The 19,048-nt window shown below is 36.1% G+C and overlaps 1 protein-coding gene across 1 annotated transcript in view; it reads left to right on the top strand.

Moving 5' to 3' along the window:
- Positions 1 to 6,313, top strand: part of PLA2R1 (phospholipase A2 receptor 1) — a 111,957-nt gene extending 105,644 nt beyond the window's left edge. The window contains 4 exon segments of the mRNA XM_067741774.1: positions 41 to 157; positions 1,437 to 1,613; positions 4,327 to 4,532; positions 4,534 to 6,313. Of these exon segments, the coding sequence (XP_067597875.1) occupies positions 41 to 157; positions 1,437 to 1,613; positions 4,327 to 4,532; positions 4,534 to 4,581 (548 nt within the window). The 3' untranslated portion in view covers positions 4,582 to 6,313.
- The last annotated feature ends 12,735 nt before the right edge of the window (positions 6,314 to 19,048 follow it).

Here is a 19,048-nt window from a genome sequence, read left to right on the forward strand (position 1 = left end):
ACACAAATAGTTATTCATTTGCTGTTTGTCTCTTTTATAGGATCTAATCTTTTAACAATCAAAGATGAAGCTGAAAATTCATTTCTCCTAGATCAGCTTTTAGCTTTCAGTTCTTCTGTCAAGATGGTTTGGCTGAATGCTCAATTTGATGGTGACAGTAAGTGACTGGGTAGAGAAGAGGAGAGGGCATAAATAAATACACAATGGTCAAGGTTGATGGAAATGGCATCTGCAAACCAGAAAACTTTCCTTGGATACATTGCTGTTTAAAAAAATATCATAAATCCTAAAGCCATTTCTTCCAAAGACATCATTGCTAACCCCTTTCTATACCTTCTTGCCCTTTGAAATAATCCCAGAAAACCAAAAATGAAAACAAACAAGTTTATCTCATACTTAATCTTGCATTATGAAGATGCTTGGCTGGAACTTTGTGTTCACAGACTTAGTCATAGACATCAAACCATATTTACTTGAAAATACCCCAGGTTTCTAAATGTTATAAGAGCACAACAGAGTTATGGAAATATTTCAGTGATAAATAGTGCTAGTAGAACTGTTATTTGCTACTCATAAAAACCAGAGTTTGTAATCAGATGAGAGCATGCTATTCTTTTCTTTATGTAACTGATGGTTGTTGAAAGTACTTGTAAAGAAAATTACTTTAACTGGTATAGAGAACTTGTTACAGTGGTGTACCAAGGTAGAGGATGGGTCCATGCTGGCAAGGAAGAGTATTTCAATCACCGACATTGCTTAAAACTTCTAGCACAGGGTGATAATAAAAAGCTGACTGACTTATGCTTAGTTTTATTGTTTGTTTTAAATCCTTATCACCTACACATGGATGGATTCTACCACTGCCCCCACCCCTTGGTATACCACTGGCTTGCTTTTTAAAGAAGCTCATTGTACTCTGTGCTCATAAAGGACTGTTTGCAACTACTTGATTTCTAAGATATTCAATACACTGAAGTAATGAAGTTTTTTTTTCTTTAAGCTTTTAAGTTCAAACTACAAATTTTATTATTCTATCTATAAATCTAATAAATTTTAAGGGGCACTTTACAACAAAAAAGAAGCTCACTGTAAAATTATTTTAGAAAGTTATCTACTTTGTAATGATATAGCTGTTAGGACTTTAAATGATTTCTTTAAATTGTTTGTTATGACAGGGAATATTTCAAATTCAAACTGTTACATTAAGAAACATGATATCTTGAATGAACTAAATTAGAACAATATATCTAAAATAAAGAGAGTTGTTCACAAGGCAATTTCACTTATACCTACCTTTTGATGCTGAGTTCATGACTGTTAGTGCATCAGATAAGGAGAGAGTCTCATTAAATTTAGGGGCTGCTTTTTAAGGTTCATTCCAGACTTAGTATGTTTGATAACCATGCACATAATTCATGTTAGCATTTTTTCCACAGATGAAACCATAAAGTGGTTTGATGGAACTCTCGCAGACCAGTCAAACTGGGGTATTAGGAAGCCAGAGATGGACCACGTCAAACCCCATCTGTGTGTTGCCCTGAGGATTCCCGAAGGAGTGTGGCAGTTATCCTCATGTCAAGACAAAAAAGGATTTATATGTAAAATGGAAGCAGGTGGGTAGAGTTAGAAAGTAAATCTTCATTTTGCTTCTACCTTGACTAAAGTTGACCCACCTCCTTAGCACTTAAAGCTTTTAAAATCTAAGTATTCAGAGAGTATTCAGATAGATTCTAACATTGTCGTCTTGTTTTACATCAAACAAGTCGGAGAACATTTCAGCTCCTTCCTCTGATATGAAGGAAAAAAATCATTATAAATCAAATCAAAGACTATGACTTTCTTGTGTCACCCTAGCTGTTAACTTAATGGGCAAAAAAAGAAGTTCACCTCAAGCAAATAGAGCTGGGAATGTAAACCAGCAACCCTCATTCTGGCAGCTTCTACTCAGAATTTTAAGCTCCATCTTTGGTCCCAGGAAATATAATTCAGGTCTAGGTATCCTTGTTGTGGATAAGTAGATGCGATTCTCTACTGCAGGCCATAATATACTATAAAAGTCATATAACTTGATCTTGAGCTACATACTTAGGTTGTGGTGATTATAAATAATTTTAGAAATATAAGCCAGAAAATTCTAGTCCATTGCAAATAATAGAGCTTTCTAAGAGAAGACATTAACAAGGATCATTAACAGTGGGAAGGTGTTTATAGTAATCACAACAGTTTCTAGATGCAGGTATTAACAAAGAAGGAGGGATTGATATGGCCTGGGCTCCTGAAGACAACTTCATAGAGGGGATGAGTCTTTGGAATTGCAAAAGATAATGAGAATAGAGGAGGGAAGGAATATTGGATAAAAGGTCCAGAATGACTAAAGGCAGAAATTGAGAATGAGCTTCGACTGGACCACGTTAGGTGGTGTTGGGAATAAAACCGTATTACTGTAGGATCCATCCACAGAAAGTGCTGGGCTAAAGAGCTGAACTCCATGGTGAAGGATGCAGGGGACACCTACATGCTCTAGAGACACCAACAGTGGAGTCACACCCATCTGATGTAAAGGGAGACGGTTGTAATTTGAGTGATAGAACTGGAAACAAAAAAGGGAAGGTGGAAATGGGAAAAGAGAATCATCAGGCTTTGGTGACTGATTAGATATTGGGAATTAGAGCAAAAACTGGTAGGTGTGGGAACCAAACTTTGAAGCTCTGAAAGTGTAGATATCAACTCTGTGTGGAAACCATGACTAACCTATTAGTGTGGCCAAGCAACCGCTAGCATTCGACTATCAAGAACAAATCAGAAACATCTTATGTCTCTTCAGGACTTTAAAGCTTCCTGTACTACATAAGACACCTCTTTTATCCTACACAGCAACTTTCCAAGGCAGTGAAGCAGATACAGTATTCCCATGTTACAGATGAGAAAAGTACTTGTCCAAACTGAGGCTACATGGAGAACTACACTCCACATTTTCTGATTCCATATGCCCCTTCTATACCTGCCCGCTGCCTCCATCCTGAGAATGAATACTCGTTTAACAGTCTTTCTTTAAAAAGTATCTTTACACATACACAATACTACATGTTTTCAATAATATTATGCAAAATTATACAATATTATTTTAAAATTGCAAAATCGAGGTTTTTTTTTTTTTTTAAAGTGTATTTTTGCTATTGGTAATGTTGACATTTCTTTTAAGAGTGAATGAGCATAAGTAGTGCACTAAGGCACTTCCTCCACTCACAAATCCTTTACTGCTCTGCCTCTGGGTCATTCCCTACATATTTCTCTGGATCTTTGCTTAGAGCAAAAATAGCAGAGTTCAAACTTTGATATAGAGTCTACTTGGAAAAGATACATTCTTACAGTAGAAAATCCTCAAACAGGAACCCTCTTTTTGAATGGAGGAGCTATTATTCATTTCCCAAGATTCTTGAGATCTAAAAGGTGAGAAGGTCCTGATTATTTTAATCTTTGCAAAAAGCCAGGGAGGTTACCGTTGCTGGACCAACTCCACATCAGATCCCAACAAAACTGAGTTCCTTGCAGGCAGGGACTATATTTTACTCATATTTTTAATGCAGCACCGTGCTGAAACTGGATAGGGATTCTTCAGCTTAAAAAAAAAAAGCAGTGTATGTGTTTGTGAGCACTAATAATGATTATTATAAATCAGGGGTCAGCAAACTTCTCTTTAAAGGACCAAATAGTAAATATTTCAGGCTGTAGGAGCCATATGGTTTCTGTCACACTGCCTTTGCAGCACAAAAGCAGCCATAGACAATAGAGACATTATTAGTGTGGCTGAGTTCTAATAAAACGTCATTTGTAAAAACAGGTGCCCAGATTTGATCCATGGACCATTATTTGCTGAGCCCTGCTATAAGCAATGACATAACTTTGCTGATTAAAAGGAAATTTTCATCTCAGTATTTTTTGTATTTGGTTTTAGATATTCACACAGTAAAGGAGGATCCAGGAAAATGTAGGTTTAGAACAGTAGTGAAAGTTTTGATTTTTCATAGAAATAATAAAATGGAAAGTAACGGGCTTCCCTGGTGGCGCAGTGGTTGAGAGTCCGCCTGCTGATGCAGGGGACACGGGTTTGTGCCCCGGTCCGGGAGGATGCCACATGCTGCTGAGCGGCTGGGCCCGTGAGCCATGGCCGCTGAGCCTGCGCGTCTGGAGCCTGTGCTCCGCAACGGAAGAGGCCACAACGGTGAGAGGCCCGCATATCGCAAAAAAAAAAAAAAAAAGTAACTATGTGACAGTATCTATCTTACTACTTGTCATTGAAGTTTTCTTTTTTTCATCTTCTTTCAGGACCAAGTCACAGCATTATACCCCTTGCAGTAGCAGTGACACTGATAGTAATTCTGGCAATTTCCACACTTTCCTTCTGCATATACAAGCACAATAGTGGTATCTTCAGGAGACTTGCACAGTTTGGAAATCCTTACTATCCTGCAACCAACTTTAGTACAGTAAATTTAGAAGAAAATATTCTCATTTCTGATCTTGAGAAGAATGACCAATAATAATGAAGTGAGAGGATGCCACGGCCATGAGAATGAGTAAAGAAGAGTACTTTCCTTTACAGACCAGATGCCGCTCTAATGTGAATCGTGTCACCATTTTAATTATTCTTAAAATGATTACTGGTTTTGAATTGTAACCAAATCAGATAGGTGTTCATTTATTCATTTCCTCGAACTGTGATCTATTCTTTAAAAGGGGAGATTTTACAATGGCTATTCTTCAGAAAACAAAAACTATTAAAAGAAACTCCCAGATGAAAACTCTCAAACCAATGTGAATAATAGTTTTTGCATTAATATGCTTCTACCAAAAATTTTTGGGAATTTTAAAACTAATCTGATATCTATTCAGACATTTGCCAATACTCATTCCATTAAAAGAGAGAGGCAGAGAAAAGCAAAACAAATTTTAAAGTCCTACACTTGTATAAGAGAGGAAAAAAGAAAAGGCTTTTGAGAGGTTTCTTGTTGTTTTTTAATTTGATCAGTTTAACAGCAGGGTTTGGAAAACACTAATTTCTAAGCTTAAAACTCACAGGTTCTGGGCTCTATACTAGTATTTAGGGTGACATTCATTTTTATTAGTTCTGACTTCTCAAACTAAAGGAGAAGAAAAATAACCTTTCTTTAAGTAGTAAAAATCTTGGTTAGCAGCACAATTTCATAAGCAACCATGCAATGTGGCCTAAAATCATCAATTACTAAATGATGACAAAGTTGGATAGTTAAAAAATCTTATAGATAAGCTCAGAGGGACTTATTGTTATCCTAATACTGTTAAAATTCACAAGCTTTACCAAAGACTAAAGGTATAAAATGTATATATACCACTTCTAATAACCAAAAGATATAAATAACTTGAATTTAAAGGGGAAAAATGAAAGATGTGAATTACAGTTTCATCAGAACAAGACAAGTACTAAATAAATTACTCTTCAGCAGTAATCTAGATACCTTTGCTATATAAAGGAGTTTATTTGGGGAGTTCTATTGAGTAAACTAGGGTTTGGGGGAACCGACTCCATTTGCATTGGGCTAGTTCATGCAGTCAGGAAAAAATGATTAAAAGTATGATACTATCCATAAATTAAAACTCACAGATTTGATCTTCCTTCATTAATTTCTTATAAAGTAAAAGGACTTCATAATCAATGTTCAAAAGTTTACTCATTGCGTAAATGTTTACTGAGTTCCTGTTAAGAACCGAGAGCCATTCTAGAAATTGGAGGTATTGGGGCGAGCACTTATTTTTGAATGAAGGAAAACCTACAGTAAACCAGTAAAGAAATGCATAAGAAGAAAATATCAGGTGGTCATGAAAATTAAGTAAGGTTCTGTGATAGAGAGAAACTGGGGGAGTCTCCCTAGAGTGTGCATTTTAGTTATTACAACCAGCTGCCTCAAAACTGGTGACAAGTAGTCACAAGATGGAGCTTGGGAGAAAGTATGAATAAGTTTCTGAGTGGAAAACTATCATCATTAGAAATACGATTTGAAGAACGTGTCCTAAGAATGAAGTCCTTGCAGCCTAAAACAGTTAATACAGCTTCCAAAAGCAGCTCTTTGCTACTGCTGTGCAGTTTACACACTGAGACAATCTACTTCCATAATTTTGTTTGTTTGGGGACTTTATTTTTTTTTAAGATATTACATTATGTGACAGTTGTATATTTATAACTCAAAGGAAACATTGGCTTGGACTAACCAGATGTTATAAAAGCTCAATTTAATAATCTGTCAAGTGAAATTAAAGTTCTGTTCTTTTTAGTGGACTTGGTAAAAACTGCTAATCAATTATCCTTCCAGTCAAGGTATATTGAAGTTGAGTAGTCAGTCACACATAAAAATTTGACAAAGTATGTCATTAGTAAAGTGGTTCTGCAGGAAAAAAAAAAAACTGTATTGCTTGTCAGTGCTCTGTACTTTGATATTTAGTATTGAACCACATCCTAATGGACAGATCACGCGCTGCTTCCCATTACTGAAATTTCAGAAATAGGAATTACTGAAATACTCTGTTTTATTCACATACGTGCACTTTTAAAAACTTTCTTCCACAACTATTTTTAATCTGAGCTAGATTTCATGCTATACATGAAAAGAAAAAAGTAGTAGGGTCACAAACTCATTCACACGTAATTAATGTGCCCCCTCCAGAAAACAGTCAATTATTTTCTATAACTCTGAGTAATAGGAAATCTTGGATTTTTCCAACTGAAGGTATATTGCGCTCTTCCAATTCCAACAGTCTTCTTTCAGTTTAAATGTTTCTTCTATTGAAAGTTCCATTCCCTATCAAGGGTGCATTACATGGTCTCACTAGATAAACATTCAGTCTTCCGGAGTTTCCATTCCCTCCTCAAAATGGTGGTTGGATGTATGAGAACCTGTTGTGTCCTTGTGGTACTGTGGGGAGTAGGTGATAACTGACTGTGTCTGTGTTATCTGGTGTCCACTGATGGTAGCTGTCTGGCCCACACCTGGGAATTCTACTGGCGTCTCTATGAAGTCTGTATTTGGTGTAACCTGTAGTCTAGTCTCTTTGGACTGGCCCCATCCTGGCTTTCCCTGGCATTGCCTTATCCCTGGCTGTGACTCCCATTCAGTTCCGTACCTGGACATTACAGTTCTTGGCAATAAGGCCATGTCACCTCTGCAGCACTATCAGTTACTCCCTTGGTCAGGGGAGGCTTGATACTGGACCAAACAATCCCAAAATCTCATTGGCTTAACACAGCAAAGGTTTATTTTTCATCCACACTAACATGGGGTTGCAGGAAGACTTCAGTTATTCATTGGTCCAGGCTCCTCCTAAATAGTAGGTCCTCATCTCCTAAGGCCTTGGTTGCCTCAGTGGGTCCCCTACCTCTGCCTGACAGAAGAAGTTAGAGATCTATCTTCGATTAATTATGTAGCTTCCATGGGCTATTGAAATACATTCTCTAAGTTAACAGTCTTTAAATTGAGAATATGTACCCTGTGGATACATAAAGACTTCCAAGGGATACAGGGCCATGGATATATATATATATATATATTTTTTTTTTTTTAGCAGTACGCGGGCCTCTCACTGCTGTGGCCTCTCCCATTGCGGAGCACAGGCTCCGGACGCGCAGGCTCAGTGGCCATGGCTCACGGGCCCAGCCGCTCCGCGGCATGTGGGATCTTCCCGGACCGGGGCACGAACCCGTGTCCCCTGCATCGGCAGGCGCACTCCCAACCACTGCGCCACCAGGGAAGCCCCAATATTTTTAAGGAGCTCAGTTTCCAGACTCATTAACCTTTATATATATTCTTTCTTAGAATTGACTTGCCTGAGATCAAGGTGTCATGATGGTTCTTCTTTCCCATCTCTTTTTGCAGAAATGTCCTTTTTTACCTCAAAAAAAAAAAAAAAAGATGCCTTCTCTTGGTAAAATCCTCCATGGCACCAGACAAAGACAAAATTTCAAAATAATGATGTCAGTGAAATTTCTCACGTAAATTCTCACGTCTTCCTCTGTTTTCATACATTTTTCTGTTAAGGATGAAGTGGTGGATTAGAAAAGGGTTATTTTGCCCCATGTTAGGATAGTCTAAATATGCATTGTGTATGTGTGTGTGTGTGTATATATATATATATATATATATATATAAACTGCAGGAAAGATAACTGCCTTCCTTTGAGACTTTATCTCATCCAGCCCCTGTCTATTATGAGAGACTATTTCTGGAGAGAAAATCTAGGGAAAGCAAAGTAAAGACAGTGCAGCTATTGATAAGACCCTGAGGTGTTACCTTATCTGGGCTAAGAGCTCATGGCAAGACTTTGCGCTTTATTTATCTTAGATTTCTAACTGAGCTTTGGGGATGAGTATTATCATGCTTATTTGAATTGCAAAATGAAATCAGACTTTTTTTGAACATTGTCTTATTTGGATCATTTCTTTGACAATGAAGATTGGCTTTACCAATTAAGTTTTATGATGAACACTTTCATTCAATTGGATGAATTATATGTGCAACTCCAGTGTTCTGATTAAAACATGTATTCATATAAAGACATTTTAATAGAAAAGTAGTATCAACAAAAGTATGATGAAATTAACAATATTTTATTTTTCCAAACCTTATTTTGTATGCCAGGTAAAGCAAAGTGCCCGTAAGTGAAAGAGTAACAGGCAAAATTGATAGTCATTTTTAAAAGGAGTAGAGAACTCAAGTTTCTGGGTCTAGAAACACAACATGGCACTTCCGCTCACATATCATTGGCCAGAGTTATTCACAGGGTCCATCCTAACTGCAAGGAAGTCTGGGAGGTCTCCCAGTGTGCTCAGGAAGGAGAGGATAATGGACGACAGTGAGCACCAGCAATCTCTGCCAGATTTTCTCAGCACATATAGCTACAAAAGAAAGGGAGTGCGGGAATAGAATTCATGCTGAATCCTGGCTCATCCTAGCAATTTTTAATTAATATTAATTACTTTCTTCTATGATACATCCATTTCATTAAGAGATGCATTACCTATAACATTTTAGTTTTATATATACTGATTATTTATTAAGCATTGTAATATATTCATGTTGGTCTGATCAACTGTGTGCTGATAGTAATTGAAATGGCAACTCAATACAGAAGAAAATGTATAACACTGCCTATGTTCACAGGGAAATTTTTAAAAATAATTTTAACTTATATACATATTTTACTACAGGCAAATATGGCAAGGAAATGAATAAAATAGTTTCAAGAATAAAAATATTAGGATAAAATTCTGTGTGGAGATTAGAATGGAAATACAAGACTAAACAGAAAAAGAAACAAGAATCTCTGACTGCTAAGAGCTTGTTTCTGTGTGTTTCTATCTTTAAATAGACTATGATAGAATTCAAATTATCATGGTATCACCAATCAAAAGAAAGAGAGCTCCTCGGTGAAGTGGTTGATTCCAGATCTGGGGCAGGAAAAATACAAGATGAAACTGAAATATCTTGTGATGCTAGAAAGTAAGGAAATGCTTACAAAAAGATGGGGTCATGTCCAAAGGACATAGGACTAACCTGAAGGAGTCCCCAATGGCCAAAACTGGAACGCTTTGAGAAACAAAATAAAAATAGTACTGGATTTTAAGCATAGAATAAATATCTATGAATCCATATTAATGTAAATAAATAAATGAATGAATAAATAAGTAAATCGGGGAGGAGCAACAGTTCTTTTCTACAGAAGAATCCCAATTAAAAATGTAGAAGGAATGAGAGAAAAATCACCATTAGGAAAACACAACAGTAATCATTGTTACAGGCAAGATCCACCAGTGGGTGCTAAAATTCGTGGATGAACGTTGAAGGAGAAACGGGAAATGTTCATAGCTTTAAAATAGTGCCTCCCAAATAGTCATTAATTACAACTGGAAAGTACTAACTTTACAATGGAGAAAACTCTTTAATCGTGTAATCAAGGTTAACTTAAGCAGTAATAAGCCACATCAGTATCATGTATCCTCTAGAATGATGCCCTGAGAAGGGCACACGACTTTTTTGGTATCCACCACAAAATAATGTATAATCCCAATTTAACAATAAAAAAACCAGACAAATCCGAATCGATGAACATTACACAAAATAATTGATGACTTCATAAGTGTCCAGGTCATGAAAGATAAGGAAAGATTGAGGAAATGTCACAGATTGGAGGAGAATAAGGAGCCATGACAACTAAATGCAAGGTAGAATCCTGGATTGGATCCTGGAATGGAAAATGCACATAATGGAAAAATGTGAAATTAAAATCTATAGTTAGTGGTACTGTATCAGTATTAATTTCTTAGTTTTAATGATTGTACTACGTTTATATATGTACCATTAGAGGAAGTTGGGTGAATGGTGTATAGGAATTCTCTGTACCGTGTTGGCAAATTTTCTGTAAATCTAAAATTATTTCAAAATAAAAAGTTAAAAATCTGCTATGATATTAGATTCCACTGGATATATTGAAAGGGTGACATGACGTGTTTACTTTTAAATGTTATTATAATTTGATGAAAATTGCATCCTAATTATAAAAAATTTTAGATGTCAAATTAGAAAGGCAGGAAGCGATATACATTTTTTTTCAAAATTCTTTTAGGAAGTATGCAAGCAAAAATGTTTGAGGACTACTGCTGTATGACATTCTTTTCTCCTGCCCCAAATGAGAAGGAAGAAAAACCCAACTTTTCTTCAATCCGTCTATAACAGCTCACCCGGTGGAGGATTTGGACAAACATAGGTCTTGTCAGCCACGGTTACTTCTATTTGCTTTCTGGCCTCTACGTTCTTCTTTTATTTCACCTCCATAGTGTCTTATCAGCACTTCTAATTCTCTCACTTGTGCTTATCCACTACAACCTAATGGCTTAGTCTTCATGGTAGACAAAGTACAGAAGGGGAAAAAAACAAAACTTGCTTAGTTTTCTCTTTGTTCTTCGGGAACGAGCATTGGGAGGTATTTCAAAATGTTACATCCAACAAAATTCTTATTGCCAACATTTATAAGAAACTTTGTGGTGATTATTACTATACATGGTTGGAATCTTTATTCCCTCTTCCTCCACCCCTCAAAACAACGATAAAGAGCAGCAATTGGCAGGGCCAAGTCCAGCCTGCTGCTTGTCTTTGTAAATAAAGTTATTGGAACACAGCCATCCTCATTCATTCACTTATTGTGTATGATCACTTCTAGGCTACAACAGCAGAGTTGAGTGGTTACAACATTGATAAGCAATTCTGATCAGTAAACATTTATTGAGAGCCTACAGTGGCCCAGAGAGGGCCCTAGGTTCTGGAGGTGGCAGTATGAACAAAACCCCATCTCTGTGCTCATGAGGTCTCAGAGGAAGAGCAATATGTAAATAATAAGTGTAATATAATGCAATACAAATATAAACAAGATGAAAAGAATCAGAAAAAAAGGGTACTGATTAATTCTGTCAGGTAGAGAAAGAAGCTTGACAGAGAGAGTAGTGCCTATTAAATAGTAGAAAATTTTAGATAAAACAGATTTCTTTGATATCTTTTTGAGTTAGAAAGAAAGTTTTTAGTTTTGGGCCAATAATGAAGAAAAGATGTACCGAATTTGCATACACTTAACTTTTGAATCCTCAGAAAAAAGACAATCACAAGAATGGCAAACATTATTACCTTTGAACTAGGGCTAAATCTATTTAAAGCCAACTTGTTTATAGTTCTTCCTAGTTATTACTGGAGTGGAATGGAAAGGGTGAGTAAATCTGCATTGCTGATCATACCATGGCATTATTATTTACTTCCATAAACAATTTCAGTTTAAAAGTCTATATTATATCACGTGTTATATGAGCAACATAACTAACACACATTACGGCTCTCTTAATTCTTAGGCATAAAAATATTGGCTTATATTGAAAAAAACTAAAGGTTTTATAATTGAACATTAGAAATAAACACTTAAAAGTTATATCTATTTTAGAAACATTGACTTAGCTGTTCATGGTTCTCTAAAGATGAAACTTTTGGTACCTTGGATTACTTACAAGAATTTACAGCGTTCAGAATCTTATCTCTGATGTTTACAACTCAGTATAAAATGACCGAAAACTCGGATTTGTTCACTTTTATGTTGTAAAATTTGAAGTACAATAGTGTATGCACTTTTTAAAATTCAGTTATAATATTCAGGCTTATATAAAAGGTTAATATTTTAGGTGTACTTATAAATATGTTGAACCATGTTTTATTTCTTAAGTCAATTCCATTAGTACTGTTGCAATTTTAAAGTTTTTTAGAGAAAAATAACAGTGTGCCTAAATCTAAAATGCTAGATAAAAAAAGTGAAAATCTGCATGTGTTTATAAAGCCTAATGAAGAATTCTAATTGCAAAAGAAAATCTGTAACCAAAGCCACAAAATGAGTACTATGTATACCAGTGACCTTCTTTACTCAGAGTTAATTAACACAAGCACTTGCTTCTTGCAGAGCACTTTGCTGTAATTTAGGACAAATTAAGGGAAAAAATCATTCAAGTGCTGTTTTCTTCACACCATGAAGTGAGCACGATGGGCCAAAGTTTACTCATTTAAAATATTGTCATCCTTTTCTTGTAATTATGAGTAGCAATACCTTTTTTTTTTTGAAAAAACAAAAAACAGACATCCTGATCTGTGCCATTTTCAATTTTTTCCCAGGCTTCTATTTAATAATGGAAATTGATTTTTAAAACTAATATAAAATGCCGTTTTCCGTTTCTCATTTCTCCTAAGTCTCTCATTTACATTAAATTCAAGCATTATATATTATCCTGGGTATTTTCCAAATATTCTGAATTTAATATGGCAAATTATTAAAGGAACTTTTCCATATTTTTCTGCCCCTCCTCCAACCCTGAAATTGCGACTTTATTACTGTTTCTGTCCGGTAGTTTATTAATTAACCTGAGCTCCTTCAGTCCCAACTTATGAGGTCATGTCCCCAGGAGGTTGTTTAAACTTTACTCTTCACCTTCTCTGATAGTGGAGCTTTGCAGGAGCTGGAAACCCAACTCAAAAGATGTAGGAATCAGCAGGAGTCTTACCTCTATAGAGTTTGGTTAGAGGGGAAGACCCAGAACAGAAGGCAGAATCAGGAAAAACTCACTGGAAGGATTAGGGAGGAATGGGAACTTAACAGGGGTGTTACCTCATGTGTCACCAAAAGCTTTGGCATTCCTGATTAAAAATTTGATTCTGTGGAGACTGAGAAATTTGTTCAAGATTGAGCATCCCTGAACAGATGCAGTGTTTACCCAAGCCATCAGTACTTGCAGTCTTCAAGCAAGGGCTCCTCTGGTTGGACCCAAAATTGTTTTATTCCCATTTCACTCCCTGTGACACCTAAAGGTGCAAAGGAAAAGCAGTCTCTCTGCTCACTGCCCAACAAGCGGTGCATCTGAGTGAAGCAGCGCCTCCTGGCAACAGGGAAGGATCAGAGAGCCTGGTGACTCTGGCACTCAGTAGAAACTCCCTGGAGTTGCTACCTCAATTTATACTCCCCAAGGGAAGTTTAGAGAGATATTGAGCAAGAAGACCAATTTGTTTATCTTCTGCTTTAGAAGATAATCTGTAATCGCATATTAGTAAGTAAATTTCCTGTTCCATTTTAATAATAAACTGAATTTGTTTAAAAATGTAGTTCCATGGGTGGTAGCCCCTATAATTATCCTGTAGTTATTATCATACTGCATTTGAAGCACTCTCATTTGACTCAGTTGGGATCTCCAGTTAGGGAATCAAAAATATCAGTTACAGCAAGGAATCATAAAAAGTGATAGATGCATAGGTAGCATAGACATTTTATTTTTCATTAGAACACATAAATATACATTTATCCACAAATGTCTTGGTATAGGGACAGTATCATTCATTTCAGTATGGCTTCCTGTTGGTCTTGTGCATAAAGCATATCCGTAAGGTCTCCTTCAAAATCACTGGTTTCATGGTCTTTAGTGGAGTGAAAATTTAAAGATATCTGTAAGCCAATCTGAGTGCAAAGCCCTAATTTTTTATAATTTTCCCCAATATTTATAATTGTCTTGCTCAACAACAGAATTTTTAGCTATTTGCCTTTATTGAGTCTTTGCAAAGCTTTTAGTTTTCATAAAAGAATTCTCTTTTCATACTCATATTTTGCTTCAAAATTTAATTAAACTATAAAACTACAATACCTAGTACAACTGGCATAAATGGATTTGGGAACAGACACAGCCCATCACATTACCCATGTATATGAGAGAATTGGTGGGAACGCAGCCTTGCCTTCATTTTTTTTTTTTTACTCTTTGGAGTGTCACATTTATTAAACCAGTGCTCTCTGAGAACACCTTACAATGTAGTGCCTGTTTTATTTTTCATTTTTTGAATTTTATTTTATTTATTTTTTATACAGCAGGTTCTTCTTAGTTATCCATTTTATACATATTAGTGTATACATGTCAATCTCAATCTCTCAATTCATCCCACCACTACCACCACCACCCTCGCCATTTCCCCCCCTTGGTGTCCATACGTTTGTTCTCTACATCTGTGTCTTTATTTCTGCCCTGCAAACCGGTTCACCTGTACCATTTTTCTAAGTTCCATACATATACGTTAATATATGATATTTGTTTTTCTCTTTCTGACTTACTTCACTCTCACTCTCTAGATCCAACCACGTCTCTACAAATGACCCAATTTCATTCCTTTTTATGGCTGAGTAATATTCCATTGTATATATGTAACACATCTTCTTTAGCCATTCGTCTGTTGATGGGCATTTAGGTTGCTGCCATGACCTGGCTATTGTAAATAGTGCTGCAATGAACATTGGGGTGCATGTGTCTTTTTGAATTATGGTTTTCCCTGGGGATATGCCCAGTAGTGGGATTGTTGGGTCATATGGTAGTTCTATTTGTAGTTTTTTAAGGAACCTCCATACTGTTCTCCATAGTGGCTGTATCAATTTACATTCCCACCAACAGTGCAAGAGGGTTTCCTTTTCTCCACACCCTCTCCAGCAATTTTTGTTTGTAGATTTTCTGATGATGCCCAACCTAACTGGTGTGAGGTGATACCTCTTTGTAGTTTTGCCTTGCATTTCTCTAATAATTAGTGATGTTGAACAGCATTTCATGTGCTTCTTGGACATCTGTATATCTTCTTTGGAGAAATGTCTATATAGGTCTTTTGCCCATTTTTGGATTGGGCTGCTTGTTTTTTTTAATATTGAGCTGCATGAGCTGTTTATATATTTCGGAGATTAATCCTTTCTCTGTTGATTCATTTGCCAACATTTTCTCCCATTCTGAGGGTTTTCTTTGCATCTTGTTTGTAGTTTCCTTTGCTTTGCAAAAGATTTTAAGTTTCATTAGGTCCCATTTGTTTTTTGTTTTCATTTCCATTACTCTAGGAGGTGGGTCAAAAAAGATCTTGCTGTGATTTATGTCAAAGAGTGTTCTTCCTATGTTTTCCTCTAAGAGTTTTATAGTGTCCAGTCGTACATTTAGGTCTCTAATCCATTTTGAGTTTATTTTTGTGTATGGTGTTAAGGAGTGTTCTAATTTCATTCTTTTACATGTAGCTGTCCAGTTTTCCCAGCACCACTTATTGAAGAGACTGTCTTTTCTCCACTGTATAGCCTTGCCTCCTTTGTCATAGATTAGTTGACCATAGGTGGTTGGGTTTATCTCTGGGCTTTCTATCCTGTTCCATTGATCTATATTTCTGTTTTTGTGCCAGCACCATATTGTCTTGATTACTGTAGCTTTGTAGTATAGTCTGAAGTCAGGGAGTCTGATTCCTCCAACTCCATTTTTTTCTCTCAGGACTGCTTTGGCTATTCGGGATCTTATGTGTCTCCATACAAATTTTAAGATTTTATGTTCTAGTTCTGTAAAAAATGCCATAGGTAATTTGATAGGGATTGCATTGAATCTGTAGATTGCTTTGGGTAGTAGAGTCATTTTCACAATATTGATTCTACTAATCCAAGAACATGGTATATCTCTCCATCTGTTTGTCTCACCTTTGATTTCTTTCATCAGTGTCTTACAGTTTTCTGCATACAGGTCTTTTGTCTCCCTATGTAGGTTTATTCCTAGGTATTTTATTCTTTCTGTTGCAGTGGTATATGGGAGTGTTTCCTTAATTTCTCTTTCAGATTTTCTGTCATTAGTGTAGAGGAACGCAAGAGATTTCTGTGCATTAATTTTGTATCCTGCTACTTTACCAAATTCATTGATTAGCTCTAGTAGTTTTCTGGTGGCATCTTTAGGATTCTCTATGTATAGCATCATGTCATCTGCAAACAGTGACAGTTTTACTGCTTCTTTTCCAATTTGTATTCCTTTTATTTATTTTTCTTCTCTGATTGCCATGGCTAGGACTTCCAAAACTATGTTGAGTAATAGTGGTGAGAGTGGACATCCTTGTCTTTTCCTGATCTTAGAGGAAATGCTTTCAGTTTTCACCACTGAGAATGATGTTTGCTGTGGGTTTTTCACATACGGCCTTTATTATGTTGAGGTAGTTTCCCTCTATGCCCACGTTCTGGAGAGTTTTTATCATAAATGGGTGTTGAATTTTGTCAAAAGCTTTTTCTGCATCTATTGAGATGATCATATGGGTTTTATTCTTCTATTTGTTAATATGGTGTATCACAGTGATTGATTTGCCTATATTGAAGAATCCTTGCATCCCTGGGATAAATCCCACCTGATCATGGTGTATCATCCTTTTAATGTGTTGTTGGATTCTGTTTGGTAGTATTTTGTTGAGGATTTTTGCATCTATATTCATCAGTGATATTGGTCTGTAATTTTCTTTTTTTGTAGTATCTTTGTCTGGTTTTGTTATCAGGGTGATGGTGGCCTCATAGAATGAGTTTGGGAGTTTTCCTTCCTCTGCAATTTTCTGGAAGAGTTTGAAAAGGATGGGTGTTAGCTCTTCTCTAAATGTTTGATAGAATTCACCTGTGAAGCCATCTGGTGCTGGACTTTTGTTTGCTGGAAGATTTTTAATCACAGTTTCAATTTCAGTGCTTGTGATTGGTCTGTTCATATTTTCTATTTCTTCCTGGTTCAGTCTTAGAAGGTTATACCTTTCTAAGAATTTGTCCATTTCTTCCAGGTTGTCCATTTTATTGGTATAGAGTTGCTTGTAGTAGGCTCTTAGGATGCTTTGTATTTCTGTGCTGTCTGTTCTAGCTTCTCCTTTTTCATTTCTAATTTTGATTTGAGTCCTCTCTCTCTTTTTCTTGATGAGTCTGGCTAATGGTTAATCAATTTTGCTTATCTTCTCAAAGAACCAGCTTTTAGTTTTATTGATCTTTGCTATTTTTTTCTTTATTTCTATTTCATTTATTTCCTCTCTGATCTTAACGATTTTTTCCTTCTACTAACTTTGGGTTTTGTTTGTTCTTTCTCTAGTTCCTTTAGGTGTAAGGTTAGATTATTTATTTGAGATTTTTCTTGTTTCTTGAGGTAGGCTTAATTGTTATAAACTTCCTTCTTCAAACTGCTTTTCCTGCATCTCATAGGTTTTGGATTGTCGTGTTTTCATAGTAATTTGTTGCTAGGTGTTTTTTGATTTCTTCAGTGATCTCTTGGTTATTTAGTAACATATTGTTTAGCTGCCATGTGTTTGTGTTTTTTACGTCTTTTCCCTGTAACTGATTTCTAATCTCATAGCATTGTGGTCAGAAAAGATGCTTGATATGATTTCAATTTTCTTAAATTTATTGAGCCTTGATTTGTGACCCAAAATGTGATCTATCCTGGAGGATGTTCTGTGTGCACTTGAGAAGAAAGTGTAATCTGCTGGTTTTGGGTGGAATGTGCTATAAATATCAATTAAATCTATCTGGTCTATTGGGCCATTTAAAGCTTGTGTTTCCTTATTAATTTTCTGTTTGGATGATCTGTCCATTGGTGTAAATGAGGTGTTAAAGTCCCCCACTATTACTGTGTTACTGTCGATTTCCCCTTTTATGGCTGTTAGCATTTGCCTTATATATTGAGGTGTTCCTATGTTGGGTGCATATATATTTATAATTGTTATATCTTCTTCCTGGATTGATCCCTTGATCATTATGTAGTGTCCTTCCTTGTCTCTTGTAACATTCTGTATTTTAAAGTCTATTTTATCTGATATGAGTATTGCTACTCCAGCTTTCTTTTGATTTCCATTTGCATGGAGTATCTTTTTCCATCCCCTCACTTTCAGTCTGCATGTGTCCCTAGGTCTAAAGTGGGTCTCTTGTAGACAGCATATATATGGGTCTTGTGTTTGTATCCACTCAGCGAGCCTGTGTCTTTTGGTTGGAGCATTGAATCCATTTTTGTTTAAGGTAATTACTGATATGTATGTTCCTATTACCATTTTCTTAATTGTTATGGGTTTGTTTTTGTAGGTCTTTTTCTTCTCTTGTGTTTCCCACCTAAAGAAGTTCCTTTAGCATTTGTTGTAGAGCTGGTTTGGTGGTGCTGAATTCTCTTAGCTTTTGCTTGTCTGTAAAGCTTTTGATTTCTCCATCGAATCTGAATGAGATCCTTGCCGGGTAGAGTAATCTTGGTTGTAGGTTCTTCCTTTTCATCACTTTAAATATATCATGCCATTCCCTTCTGGCTGCCGAGAAATCAACTGTTAATCTTATGGGAGTTCCCTTGTATATTATTTGTCGTTTTTCCCTTGTTGTTTTCAATAATTTTCTTTGTCTTTAATTTTTGTCAATTTGATTATTATGTGTCTTCACGTGTTTATCCTTGGGTTTATCCTGTATGGGACTCTCTGTGCTTCCTGGACTTGGGTGGCTATTTCCTTTCCCATGTTAGGGAAGTTTTCGACTATAATCTCTTCAAATATTTTCTCAGGTCCTTTCTCTCTCTCTTCTCCTCTGGGACCCCTATAATGCAAATGTTGTTGCGTTTAATGTTGTCTCAGAGGTCTCTTAGGCTGTCTTCATTTCTGTTCATTCTTTTTTCTTTATTCTCTTCCAT

This window comes from Pseudorca crassidens, chromosome 6 (assembly GCF_039906515.1).
Source record: "Pseudorca crassidens isolate mPseCra1 chromosome 6, mPseCra1.hap1, whole genome shotgun sequence".
Classification (NCBI taxonomy): Eukaryota; Metazoa; Chordata; class Mammalia; order Artiodactyla; family Delphinidae; genus Pseudorca; species Pseudorca crassidens.